Below are 14,564 nucleotides of genomic sequence, written 5' to 3' on the forward strand. Positions count from 1 at the left end.
GCAATCATTCTATTACAAATTAGAAAATCCCAGTCACCGCTCTCAGCTTTGATCACAATTTTAAAGCGTATAACAAGCAATAGAAAGCTGTGGGCTTCTTAAAAAGACCAAGATTATACAACTAATTAGTAGTTTGTAAATAGTACTTACATCAGGCATTGCAGGTTCTGGACCTCCTGTGAGATTTGGAAGACAAACACCAGAAATCATTAGAACCATACATAAACAAGTCTTGCAGTACTGACTAAATGTGGCAAGTCCAAGCTTCAGACTAATTTTTGCTTCCTTTGTAAGCCATGCTTGCATTTTGCCCTACTGAACTTACTTAAGGTCAGAATTCATTAGGTGCTTTCAGCTAATGTGCATAATATTTTAAAAGCTTTACATGCTTATAAGTGCCATCAGCTACTGCTTGAATTAGCCGTACAACTCCCACTGTGACAATACTTCTTTGCTACATCTCTCCTACTACTGTTCTGAAACCCAGCTTTTAGCATGACCCATGAACAGAACATTGCTCCAAGGGAGAGTAACTACCGCCCTTGATGTGAATTAAGAGCAACAGACATTCACAGGCAAGTTCTCTGCCACAAAACTATCTATTTTCCCTTTCCAACTGTCTTCCTTTCCTACTCCCAAAAGCACATTTAAATTTGGTGAGCTTGTCACCATTCATCACAAACCTTATGCTACTCAAGGCTATCATTCTTGGTCTTAACTTGCCCCAAAACAATTACTAGAGACATGTATTATGCTAGCATATTAAAATCCAGAAAACATGGAGAAGAACAAATGTAAGTATAATCTTCTCCCAAGCATCATCACTATTTTTGTTTGTTGCTAGTCTACTTGTTACATGGCTGTCCAAATTTTAGTCAAAAAAATGCATAAAAACAACAAGTTACAACTGTTTTCTGAAGCGGAGAAAAGATTAAATTTATGCTACAAAAGAGTCACAGATTAGTGTCCAATCTACATATGCACAATTTTGTCTTCATTATCAGATCGCAACAGCCACAGTGACGACAGCACAAAAGGACTCTGTCTCCTGCAACTGCACCAGGAGATGCCAAAGGGAGGCTTAGGAAGCATCTGTCTTTGCTACCCACCCTCTTCTCTCACCCTTATGCTGGCCTGTACAGATTTAGAAACAAGAATCTTTCATAACATTGTAAAGCTAAAGTGTCAAAAGCTAAAAAGTGAACAAAACTGGATGGCGGGTACACTCCAGAAATACTCCCTTCTTATCCCCCACAGAAACCAAAAGTAAAATACTTCCAGTATTGCTATAAATTTGATTATGATAAAACCAAAACTTCATAGCTAACCTTTAAAACAAAACCAGCCCCACAAAATAAGAAAACAACCAACAACAAAATACCACCATATTGCAGATACAATGCAGCAGAAGGATTTAAAAGCAAACAGAACCACAAACACAAATTTATGCTGTGGCACTTCACATCATTTCTGGAAAAAGAAAAAGAAAAAAAAAAAGCCATCACCACTGAAAGCAAAGTCCTGGCTCCACTAAAATAACTGGCAAAATTCACATAGAACTTCCAGTGGGCCAGAATTTCACTCTTTCAGGCTACAGCAAAACAGCAAGGCATACGTCATCTGAAGACAGCATTAGACATACAACATTAGTGGAAGCGTGTGAGTTGTGACATGCAGAACGCCAAAAAGCAACCTACAAAACCAAAACTTAGTGCTTCATTTTTTTGCCTTTAAAAGCCACCATATTCAATTCAAAATTTGTATTTGTCTTCTTCAGATCTTGTGATATCACCACACCGTGGAAAGCCAGAAACTGCCTTTTTCCAATTTAGATGAAAGCACAGAGCTGCAACTCAAGATAAACTCAAATCCAGAGTTAAATATTTTATCAACAGCTCTTTGAGATCTGCACTAAGCCTCTGCTGGAATATTCAATGGTATTCATGTTTTGTAGGTAGTAGTGAACCTGTACAGAGAGTGCTATCCTTCTTACTACTACCCAGTGAAAAAATAGTAAGAACAACAAAGAAGAGATATAAACGGCTATAGATATAAGAGAACACGCAAAGACCCATTACCACAAAGGTAGACCCATGAATTGTAAGAATAACCTGATGACCCTGGGGAAAGAAGGGAAATTAATTATGTTGCTTTATTGTAATTGCAACAAACAACGCTGAAGAGATTGAGTACCCAGCACCAGACTTGTCAGGAAGAATGTGCAGCAGGAACAATTTCATGGAAGTACATGAAATGTCAGCTCTTTGCTTTACCTTGTTCAAAAAATTGTGATCGTCTTTTTAAGTTTTTCAAATAAATAGGTTCAGATGCTATTTGAAAAATACAAAGAATACAAACAAGTCAATGAAGTGCTGCCTTTTTTTTTTTTTTTTTTAGAAAATGACCACCACCATTGGATAATAAACTTTTGTTAGATCTCAACTCTACAGCAACATCACTTCAGAGAAATAAAAGGCCCCTAAACCAGAAAGGAAATCTAATATTTCATGATAACAAATACACTTTTTAGTAGGTTATATCATATATTGATTAGTATTTCATTTTATCACTAACAATGTCCCAATTATAACAACAGTGGAAGCATCAAACTTGGACTCAAATTCTCTTTATCTAATTTAAGCCTCCTCATCCGAGATGCCACACAGGATTGAGGAGCCTAATGACCACTTAAGGTTATCAGAAAGGCACCTCCAGAGGGAAATTGATCTCTTGGGGAACTTGTTTATAAATCACCACATTCAAGATAAAATGAAACACAAATTTCCACTTAAAGATTACTGTTCTATTAGGAAGTCGACGTACATGGTTTCTCTCACTGTCATCAAGCAAGGCTATAATTGTTCATAGCATCATAAGTAATTATTATTCCTATCAGAACCATCAATATCATTCTTCAGGAAAAAAAAGTAAAATAACAATAATAAAGCAACCACTACGCCCAAAACCTCACAACTGAAATAGGAGAAAAACAAAGTTGAATACTCTTTATGCTCTCCTCCTTGGCAGTGAAATAAATTGATGTTTGCAGTGACTCAGTCTCCACATAATGCAGCGGCAATTAAAATAAATTGCGTGTTGCCTTCTCTTTCACCCCTACCATACAGAAAATTTACAACTACTAATGCTGAGATGGAGTAGTTGTCACTTGTTGTCAGTTCTTCAACTGCCTCCCATGTCATGGAAGCAAACTACACCCAGTTTAGATGCAACTAGATCTCTGTGATACCTGTCTAGCTTTCAGTTCATTAAGGTCTCACTTCATCTGCCATATAAAGCTTGCAATGATTACAGGTTTAGTGACTGTGCTTGTTGCAAACCCATACAATTAGTGGATGAAAAGCAGTAGTAGTTTACCTTTTTGCTCACTAGAGGAGAGATCTCCTTGCATTCCATTTATCAATTTTTTTTCTGTATCCTGAAAAAATAAAAAAAATAAAGAGCTTAGGTTCATTAGATTTGAGAAAGTTTATCCAATTACATGTCTCGCCTGACAGGAACAGTATATCATGGAACACTTTAGAACATATTCCAAAGAGAGATACAAGACTATCTAAAACATACTGAGTGTATTATATGACCAAATGACTCCAGGCATTTGAGGGGATCAATAGCCAGCTGTGAACTGATGGCCAAAATAAAAACCGCCCGTTTACAAGAAAATGCCAGAAGCCAGGATCTTCTTATTTCAGCTCCTTGGCAGGCAGGGTATTATTTGCAAGTAATTTGAAAGTGTGCATACACTTGCTCTTTGGGGCTACAGCTTTCATTTACACAAATAACGGAGGTAAAAGTCTTCACTAAAGAACTCCATACACTTTAGTTGAACATAGTCTGCAAATATTTTAATACTTATCACTTAGCAGTTGCCCACTCATGAATGGACAGTAGCAAGTCTTTAAATTATCTTTTCAAACATCTTTTAAACACCACTGGAACAGGCTTCCTGGGGAAGTAATCATGGTACCAAGCCTGACAGTGTTATAGAAGCATTTGGACAGCCCCCTGGGATACATGGTGTGAACGTTGGGGTTGTCCTGGGCAGAGACAAGAATTGGCCTCAATGATCCTTGTGGGTCCCTTCCAATTCAGGACATTCTGATTCCAAGATATAATTTATCTGAATATTTATATAGCTACATCTCTGTAGCTGTACTATCCCATAAGTTCCTTAAGCATTAGAAGTCAAAATAAGATTTCCAAGGTCTTTTCACCATCCTCCCCCTATTAAGGTGTTATATTTTTACTTTCTCTTCATGATCCTTCAATAACATACTCACAGAACTTGGAAGGCTGCTGGAGGAATCTCTTTTTGTTGATACGGTGGAAACATTTGAAACTTGTTCTCCAGAAGTTGCATCAATCCATTTATTTTCAGGTGTACCTATAATGTTGGTAGCCATACTGGTGAGATTGAGGATTTTATGCCTTACATGTGGCAGGGAAGGCTGGTCTTTGCCCCAGTCTTTTTGGTATGTGGAGGATCAAGAAATTAATGTAGACAGTAATGTCAAAGAACAGAATAAAAGTTAGTGAAAACACATTAAAATAACACAAAAAAACACATAACAGAAGAGGGAGAGACATAAATCAGGTGGAATTTGTGAAGATAGGAAAAAGGGCTTCTATGAACAGACCGCCTTCCCCACAAATGCAAGTGTTAGTCATAAGCCAGGTAAAAGTTTACGAGATGCTTTCCTAATATGGACTACAGCAGTTCAACATTACAGAAAAATTAGTATTCATTGGAAACTATTTCATTAGCATTAGTAAGGATCGAGAAAATTCTTCCAGCTTTACTCACACAAGGTACAGTTTGACTCATATATAGTATCCAGGGAAGTGTCATTCTCATTTCCGTGCTCCTCAGGCAACACACAGATGGGCAAAACAAGGCAGTCTAAACTAAATGATCAAAACTGATGAGGTGAAGACAATTCATGATCTTCAGACTCCATCATTTCTCCCACTAACTCCATAAAATTTACCCTGTAAGTTCTTCTCCGTTGATTTCACTCTTTGTTTGTGTTAGGGCCTGTATAAGTTGTGATTTGTTTCCTGTTTCTTCCCCACCCCACTAATTTTCTCTTACTTGCTGGTAACTTATTGTACCTAGCTTCCCACCAAAAGTATGTTTTGTTTTTATAATGTGAAAGAAGTTATCGATCACACTGCCAACTCTGGCAAAAACCACCAACCACCAAAAAGGAGGTTGTAGTAAGGTTGGTAATGGCCTCAAGTTGTGCCAGAGAAGGTTTAGGCTAGATATTAGGAACAACAACTCCCTCTGTACTCGGCACTGGTGAGACCGCTCCTCGAATACTGTGTTCAGTTCTGGGCCCCTCACACAAGAAGGATGTTGAGGCTCTGGAGTGAGTCCAGAGAAGAGCAACAAAGCTGGTGAAGGGGCTGGAGAACAGGCCTTATGAGGAGCGGCTGAGAGAGCTGGGGTTGTTTAGTCTGGAGAAGAGGAGGCTGAGGGGAGACCTCATTGCTCTCTATAACTACCTGAAAGGAGGTTGTAGAGAGGAGGGTGCTGGCCTCTTCTCCCAAGTGACGGGGGACAGGACAAGAGGGAATGGCCTCAAGCTCCGCCAGGGGAGATTTAGGCTGGACATTAGGAAAAAATTCTTCGCAGAAAGGGTCATTGGGCACTGGAACAGGCTGCCCAGGGAGGTGGTTGAGTCCCCTTCCCTGGAGGTGTTTAAGGCACGGGTGGACGAGGTGCTAAGGGGCATGGTTTAGTGTTTGATAGGAATGGTTGGACTCGATGATCCGGTGGGTCTCTTCCAACCTGGTTAATTCTATGATTCTATGAATTTCTTTACTGACAGAGTGGTGAAGCACTGGAAGAGGCTGCTCAAGGAACTGCTGGAGTAACCATCCCTGTAGGTGTTCAAAAACCATGTAGATGTGGCACTTTGGGACACGGCTCTTTAGGCACAGTGATGTCAGGGTGATGGTTGGACTGGATGATCTTAGAGGGCTTTTCCAACCTTAATGATTCTACAAGTCTATTTGAGTCAAAGGTCAAAATCATAGCACAGAAGTTCTATAACAACCACAACTTCATATGAAACCCAAAACACTCCCTGAAAGAAGGAACACAGATCCTTGTTCCCTGATGAAAAACTGCTGACTGAAGGAAGGAGGCTTTAAAAATTTCTGTCCTTAGAGACCTGGTCCTCTTTGTTTCTGTGGCACGGCAGGAATAAAAAATTATATTCCCTTGTGTGGTAGTTGCACATATTTTTACCTGTGCATCCTCTCAGAAACAGGACAGAGTACAAGAGAGGTCAGTAGCTCAATGTTTTGTACACCTGCTTGTCAAGACATTTCTAATGCATGAGTAGTTAAAGAAAGCCAAGTTGTGTTAAAATGCAACAGACATGCTAGCAAACTACTTAGCTTAGGTAAATATTACTACTGTAAGGGTAATAAGGACTCTCAACTGCCAGGCACAGCAGAGACAAAGCTTATTTACCTTACAGTGCATACTCCATCTGCCCAACGAAACAACTCACCATTCTTTCCGTATCGTCTGATATCCATGACCAGGTTTCCAGTTTTTAGTGCTCTGCTGATGGCTTCTTCCCACTGACTGTAGTCCATATATGAAACCTTTGTGCCATTGATAGCAATGATCTCATCATCTACATGCAGCTGACTAAATGCAGCAGGGCTACCTGCAGAAAATAGAAGAAAAACAAAATTATGTCTCTGTTCACAAGTTTTTTTATTAATCCAATGTGACTGAATGACTTATTTGCCCCGCTCAAAGAAGTGCTTATTGGTGGATATTCAGCAATTCTTTGAAAAAAAAAAAATCTACTGTAGTGTGACCATTAAACTCAATATATAAGCAGTGTTTCAATTTTAAACTTTTGAAAATGACAAAGGACATCATTCTTTCAGACTTGCCAATGTTCACATTCTGGCTGGTCCATGTAATAGACAGTCCCTGTGCCCACTGTGGGATAGTGAGAGAAAGGCAGCACCACATAGTTTGTAGCCAATGATTAGCTGAAATTGAGCTAATGCTTGGGTAATCCTCTTATTTGCCAAAAAAAGGGCCTCCACACTGTTAATTCTAGTAGAAGCTGTCTTTCTCATATTCTTATTTAATTTTTATGGGCTCTATGAACAAGAACATGCTGCTTTATTTCTTTAGTAAAACAGCTCTGAATTGACTGATAATTAGACCCAAGATATTGCTAGGTGCTGTCCCATTAGACTTCTCTGTATTCTGCTCATTTTGCCAATTAAGAGCAAATTTTATGGCAACTTGGACTTTGAATTCTACCGATAGTTTTACAAGACAGAGTGCACTTTATACTCTTTTTCATCTACCACTAAACATTGGCAGGTGATCTCACTAGCCAAAGGACAGAGAATATACAGGACTAGTTAGTAAACTGTTTTCTATTTAATTCAGAAAATGAATGAGCTGAGAAACTGACTTCCCCAAGTAAGATTTTATGAATTAGATCTGAATGATTCTTCCATTAACAGTTATTCCCTAAGCAGAACAAAAAACAGAAGGTAAGTGAAAACACAATTAAAGACTGCACAATAAATCCTCATGTTAATAAAATAAACCAAATTTGAATTACACAATGAAAGCATTTTCCAAAGTAAGTAGTGAAATCCACGTATCTTGTTTAAAATACCCAAAGAACAATTCAATATTACATTATCAGAAAAAAATGTGGAGAAGCATGACTTGACTTCTGGGTGGTATCTGGGGAGCGAGGGGAAACGACTTTTTACAAGGGCATATAGTCATAGGACAAGGGGGAATGGCTTTAAATTGGAGGGGGGAAGATTTAGATTAGACATTAGGAAGAAATTCTTCATAATGACTGTGTTTTGACACACTGGACCACGTTGCCCAAGGAAGATGTGGATGCCCCCTCCCTGGAAGTGTTCAAGGCCAGGCTGGATGGAGCCTTGAACAGCCTGATCTAGCGGGAGGTGTCCCTGCCCATGGCCCGAGGGGGTGGATCTTTAAGGTCCCCTTCAATCCAAACCATTCTATGATTCTATGACAAAAGAATTTAAATTTAGACATCGTACGCTTCATTCCAACCTTCCTCTGACTCACTAGCAAAATGCTGCTAGAAGTGTGGCTCATCCACTAAGGATTCAAATGGCTTTTGATATTCCTGGCACCCTAGGGAGTTAATAAATGAAGAAATGTTACTTTTCCTAATGCTGCATCAGTGATCCATCACAGTTCACTAAAAAACAACACTGCTATGTTAGAAGAGCATAGTTTCATATTCTGTTTTTTTACATTATTCTTAAAAGCGTGGACCAAAGACTCCATTAGCAGTTATCAGCAAAATTTTCAAATCACAAATACTTCTAAGCAATATTATAGAAGGAAAGGTAGGGTTTTCATTTGGAGGAAGAAAACATGGGTGATAGTTAAACTGGAAAAAAATGTGCATCTCCTCAGAGTCAGGAAGAAGCTAAAGAATTAATGGATTTTCAAAACCATAAATGGAAGGAACTGTTAAGGATACTATTGAAGATACTGACACTGAAGTTACTGTTTTCAACACTATCATATAAAATTTGGAACTATGCCTGATTTCAAAATCAAAGAACTTTAGCATCATATAGTTTGACCACATGTAGACTGAACTTTGTGCTCATGGTACACAGAATACCTCAGGCTCACGAAGAGTCATCAGAAGTGATAATCTCCCTGCTTCATGTTGCAATAGAATGAGCTCTAGTTCATTTTACTCAAATAATTTGACAGGGATGACACATAACTCAAAGGTAAGAACTGTACACCTCTGCTCAATTACAGTGGGCATGTGAATGGAAAAAGTGGGTTGCTATTCAGGTTTTAGGAAAAGAAGGGAATTCAAGATTGCATGGGTCCTCCTACATTTGCACCACAAAGACATATCCAGACCACAACCCAACCATACAGATTTGAATGGATAGCAGTAGTCTCTACATTGCACAGTGCAGACCTAACATATCCAGAATAACTTACACCACTCAATTTTTGACACAACTTTGCCAGCTGCTCTTCCTCTACTGCCTCCACAGTCTGTGAATAAAGGGGATTCTCAAGAGTGCAAAACAGAGCTCTGATTTTTGGCTTCTGCTCTGATTCACCCCCAGAAATGCCAACAGAGATAAGCTGGCAATTCAAGTTTTACGGTTCTAGCTGCCTTTCCCTGTCCAGCTCCCCCAAGACTACAGGATTTACTGATAATTCCTTTATTCCACCGCAGAGGATTTAGTTTACATTACATAGAACAGGTAATGAAAACAAAACCAGGCAATAGTCACTCACTTCCTATATGGATATAGTTATCTTCAACTTATCCCCATCTGTTGTTATTACAACAGATAAAATACCAGCTCAGAGTTGTAGGAAAAAAAAAAAAAACCTCTTGAAGGAAGTGGGTCAAATTTCCTTTGTCCTACATACCTGCAAGTGTTTGATTGCAGACTTGTGCACTCTTACATCAACAGCCTCTCAAAAATTGATTGCAAATAGGGTGAGTGAAAGGGGAAGGACTGAAACAATAAAGATTACATGGCAGCAGGGAAGCTGACATAACAATGTCTAGATGTAATGACTTTAAGGCTTCCCATTTACTTTATTTTTAGTGTAAAGGCTGAAAATGCCTGTAAAAAATTAGTACTATCTTTTCTATGTAGTAAATGGGCTGCAGCAAAACATATGTTACAAGCTTAATTCTTATTTAGCTTTTTGAGAACACTTATAAGAAGTTAAGTTTGCTTGCCACATAGTTTTCTTAATTTTTTGAAGGAAAAGCATATGTAGAATAAAGCGTAATTTTAAACAATAAAAAGACTGATGCAGATTATCATCTAAAGAAAATCATATAGCTAGTTAGGCTGACAAGTACGTCAAGGTAATTGGAGAAATTCTTCCTGAAAGATATTTATGGGCTCACAAAGACAAAAAGGTGACTGGGAACATTTGGTATGAATTTGTGAAACCTAAATCACGCTTGATCAACGTGGTTGTCTTCAATGATGAAATTACCAGATCTGTGGGCAAAGGGAGAGTGGTTGATAATGTCCACTTTGTCTTCAAAAAGGCTTTTAATGCCATCTTCCACAGTATCCTGGTGTCAAAGTTGGGGCAATATTTTATCTACGGGGCAGAACAACCAGATGGGTGAAAAGTGACTGGGCTGTCAGGCTCAATAGGTAGCGGTTAATAGTTCATACTCAGCCTGGAGGCAGGTTGTAAAAAGAGCTCCGCAGGGATATATCCTGGGACCTGTCCTCTCTAAAGTGTTCATCAATAACAAGGAGGAGGTGGTGAAACACACCCTCATCAAGTTTGCAAACCACACCAAAACGGAGAGTGTCTGTTACACTGGAGGGCAAGGCTGCCATTCAGAGCAGGCACCTGACATTCAACAAGGGCAAATGCAGAGCCCTGCTCCTGGGATAGACTAACCTCAGTGACAGCACAGGCTGGGGGCTGATGGGCTGGGGCGATCCGGGTAGTGGTGGAGCTATATGAAGACCAGCAGATTGATGGGAGTAGCTCATTCACTCAGCACTTGTTATGTCACATTGACAATGCTGTATCTAGTTTTGGTTTCCCACTCTAAGAGAGACATCAATAAACTGGCACACGTTTCACTGGTGGCTGCTGGGGTGGTCAGGATTGGAGCGCCTCTCTGTGAGGAGAGGTCGAGGGACATGGGCTTGTTCAGCCTGGAGGAGAGAGGCTGGGGGGAGACCTAACAGCTGTACTCCCAATCACAATGCCTACAGGAAGGTCTCAGGTTGTGCCAGAGGATGTTTAGATTGGATATTAGAAAAAAAATTCTTTAAGTGAAGAGAGGTCAAGCATTGACACAGGTTGCCCAAGGAAGTGGTGGAGCCACCATCACTGGAGGTGTTAAAAAAACATGTAGATTTGTCACTTTGGAACATGGTTTAGTAGGCGCAATGCTGTTTGGCTGACAGTTAAACTGGATAAACTTAGATGTCTTTTCCAACCTTAATGATTCTATGATTTATCAAAAATCACAGCAGGAGAACACAGCACAGTGGTTATAACCTGAGATAGTCTCAATAGATATACAAGGAAAATTTTCTCTAAGTGTGTAATTATGGAATGCCCAGAGCAGTGCAATTTTCATCCTTGGAGGGTTTCAAACCCACCTGGATAAGGCCCTAGGCAACTTGATCTCAATTAGCCTCAACACTCTTTTGAGCACGAGTTTAAGTCATCTTCAGAGGTTCCTTACAACCTGAATTATACTACGATTCATCATTAGAAACAGCAAAAGCAACATTCAGATGTGCTGAGCCAAAAGCACATCTTGCTCTTTCAATGGGTTGTTCACTTCTTACATCCTTCATTCCTCTAAAGGAAGCTACAGCTTATTGAATAAGGATACAAAACAAGTTTCTGAAAAAAAAAGACTAAACACATGCTCATCAAAGATACAGTCTATTCTCCATTTAATCTTTATGCTTTGCACTCTTCCTTGCAAGAATGGTAATAAAGCATAACCAAGATAACAGGCACAAGGCCTTCATGCTCTCATTGCCTACAGAGCTGGGGATAGAGCCCATGTGGACCTCTGTGAATGACCAGCAGGAATATTCACTATCTTCAGGTTTCTCATTTACAACTGTCAGTGCAAACAGATACTTCTCCTTCTCGAAGTAACAAAATTAAACTAGAAGCCTAGCAGCAGGGCAAGTAAATGGAAAGTTATTCTTCGTGCAAAGCAAGTATTCACATTTACAATCTAATTATGAGAAGTACACAGCTAAAGTGAGGAGAGTACTTTGAAATGAAAAAAAGAAAAGTGAAACCCATAAAAACCACGCGAGGCTGCTCAGTAAGTGGTGCTAAGTGGTATTTTTCCCTCTCTGGAAAGCATAATGAGGGGTCAACTAAACAAGAACTTTCCAGTAATTTCTCCTTTCTCAGGATGACCTTGTATTAGCTGGAAGAAAGGGCACAATTAAATATTCTTTACATGCTACTGGCTATGAGAAAGATGACTATTCAGAAAACAAGCATTATGTGTTATTTGCCTGTGTTTTTGTTCTGCTTTTTTACTTTTTTTTTCATAATTAAGAAAAGTGAGCTTGTTCTCTGCAGAAGACTACTACAGCTTAGAAATAAACTTTAAGTATGTTTAATTTCAAGACAAAACCATTGCTTTTCCACAGCATTAACACACCTGAAAAAAAAACCTGCTCTGGAAATCAATATAGAAGTTGCATCTGCTTAAAAATATTAACTGTCTCCAAAATTCAATAAGATTAAAAAAATACTAACTCCTCACTAAGTTTCCTCTGCACTGTTTATAAACCACATGAAGTCAAAACTTTGAAACCTACCTGAAAGGAACAATTTGGATATTAAAAGACCGTATGTGTCTGTTACTACTGTTCTCTCAGGGGTTTAGTGAATGTTTAAGTAATCATGTTTATGCCTTTTCAGTGGTTTTAGAAATGTCTTTGTTTAGGAAAAGACATTTTGGGATTTCTGAAAATCTGTTTCAGGATATGAGAATTCACAGTATACATGAGTAAACTAGATTTTGAATTTTCAGTTCTCAATCTGATTTTTTTAAATATTTGCAGCATTCTTAACAGCAAATGCCTTAAATGAGAAGCAAATTAAACACAACAAAAATTTACACATTTACCTTCTTCAACTGTCTGTACAAAGGCCCCTGAAGAATTCCAATTTGTTGTAAACCCAAAGCTGCGACTGTGGCCAGGTCTCTGGTTTATACTGATTCTCATTTCACTGTACTGTTCCTGAAAAATAAAACATGACACTACAGTATCTGGTATCACAGGAATCTAAATGAAGGAAAGTTTATCCACTAAATAAGTGAAGCTGCTGCTCACAATGTGCACTTTAATCATCTATTATTAGCATCACAGACAAAGGAATCAGTATTAAAGTCAATTAACTAACTCATTTGGGTTTTACTCAAACAGGTATGTTTTCAGTTTCCACGTATATTTCCTCTACACATATATTTAGCCATGCTTTTCTCTTCTTTTTTTTAAATGTTTCATAACACAACACTACAAAATGAAAGAAATTTGAGGAAATTAAACTCTGAAATGTGTCTTCATGCATAGTCTTGTGAAGTTGTGGAACACACTGCCTTCTGAGAAAGCATCAGTCAAACAGAGATATGAAAAAGCTAGATAGTAATAGCATTTTATCTTATATTTTCCTTGCACATCCTACAGTGGGCATCATCAGTTTCCCTTAGGCTCAATGGTGCAACTACGTTTATGTGGGTGAACAATCACCTTTTTAATTTTGTGTGAAATACTACTATCTTTCTATGGAGGCCTTAGACAATAAAACTAATCCCAAAATTTGCTAGAATACATAACTTCCATTCTAGCGGACTTGCAAGAGTCTTTCAAAAGCAGAATCAAACCCTAACATTACCATTTTTACCTACAGAAATATTTGATTGGGAAAACATTTTAGAGTTCTTGTTTTCAATCCCACACAAGATTATGAACGTGTGTTGCATTTAAATGTTAATTCATTAAAAACCAATGAAAATACCCAAATGCATGTCATTCACTTCATTATCATGGAACTGACATTGTTATAACAGGAAAAATAATATATTATAGCCTTTCCATCAAATATTTAAAATGGACAGGCATGTAGGAGATCCCTGCACATATACCATATTTGGTGTAATAGATGTACATCTGCATTTTAGTTGCCTAGTAAACTAGCTTTCCTGAAGTGTGGGATTCATTTTCCCTGACTGAAAATATTTACATGTCTAGGTATCCAAGCCAATTCCCCAAAGGTAGGATGCAACAGGCAGACGAAGGGAGCACTGCACAAGCTGATGTAGTCAGCCAGTCTCTCCAGCCAGAGCACAGGCAGAGAAGGTCTCAGCATCTCTGGATGCAGAAGACAACAACACTGCAAGGCAACATCCTGAGGTTCTGCCTTATGTTACATGACTGTTCCTGGCAAAACACTCCTCATTACAGACCATAGTAGAAATGAAGTACTTTCTTCAAAACAGCTACTAGCTTGCAAATGTTCCTACACAAGCCAAGTCCTTATGTGAGTAACAGCATATTAAAACTGAATATACTAATAGGTGAGTTAGTATAGTGGGCTAGAGCACACATAGAAGCTTTTGTATTTGAGTGTGTTTGCAAATTACTGTTGCTATCTTTATTTTCACCATTCCAACCCAGTTATCCTTCAAGCCCATCTCTTGTCAGAGGAGTAATGTGATTGTACATTGAAATTCATAAGCTGGACCGATTGCCTCCAAAATACTTTTTACTCTACAAATCTGGTTTTATTGCCCTGATGACTAGTGAACTATATCAATCTCTCAGCTCTGATAAGGATTTACAAACATGCTGAATGGAACTTGCGTTCCTTAAGTTACAGCTTGTTTGAGGCACAACACAAGCTTTTTTAAAATTTATTAAAGATTTTTTCTTATTTAAAAAAACCCAACACATTAATCATTTGCAGGAAGGACAATTTATAA

The 14,564-nt window shown here is 38.5% G+C and overlaps 1 protein-coding gene across 16 annotated transcripts in view; it reads right to left on the reverse strand.

Annotated features, from left to right (window-relative positions):
* Nucleotides 1-14,564, reverse strand: part of LMO7 (LIM domain 7) — a 144,319-nt gene that overhangs the window by 19,535 nt on the left and 110,220 nt on the right. For 13 of the 16 annotated variants that reach the window (XM_069880170.1, XM_069880157.1, XM_069880140.1 and 10 more), the window contains 6 exons: nucleotides 12,708-12,822; nucleotides 6,543-6,704; nucleotides 4,299-4,483; nucleotides 3,376-3,436; nucleotides 2,274-2,330; nucleotides 151-176 (listed from right to left, as the gene is read on the reverse strand). In XM_069880170.1, coding sequence (XP_069736271.1) covers nucleotides 151-176; nucleotides 2,274-2,330; nucleotides 3,376-3,436; nucleotides 4,299-4,483; nucleotides 6,543-6,704; nucleotides 12,708-12,822 — 606 coding nt within the window. Of the gene's footprint in view, nucleotides 1-150; nucleotides 177-2,078; nucleotides 2,121-2,273; nucleotides 2,331-3,375; nucleotides 3,437-4,298; nucleotides 4,484-6,542; nucleotides 6,705-12,707; nucleotides 12,823-14,564 lie in introns of all 16 variants that reach the window. The other 3 variants (XM_069880148.1, XM_069880180.1, XM_069880165.1) reach the window with 3 other exon arrangements.

The sequence above is a fragment of the Phaenicophaeus curvirostris genome, chromosome 1, assembly GCF_032191515.1.
Source record: "Phaenicophaeus curvirostris isolate KB17595 chromosome 1, BPBGC_Pcur_1.0, whole genome shotgun sequence".
Classification (NCBI taxonomy): Eukaryota; Metazoa; Chordata; class Aves; order Cuculiformes; family Cuculidae; genus Phaenicophaeus; species Phaenicophaeus curvirostris.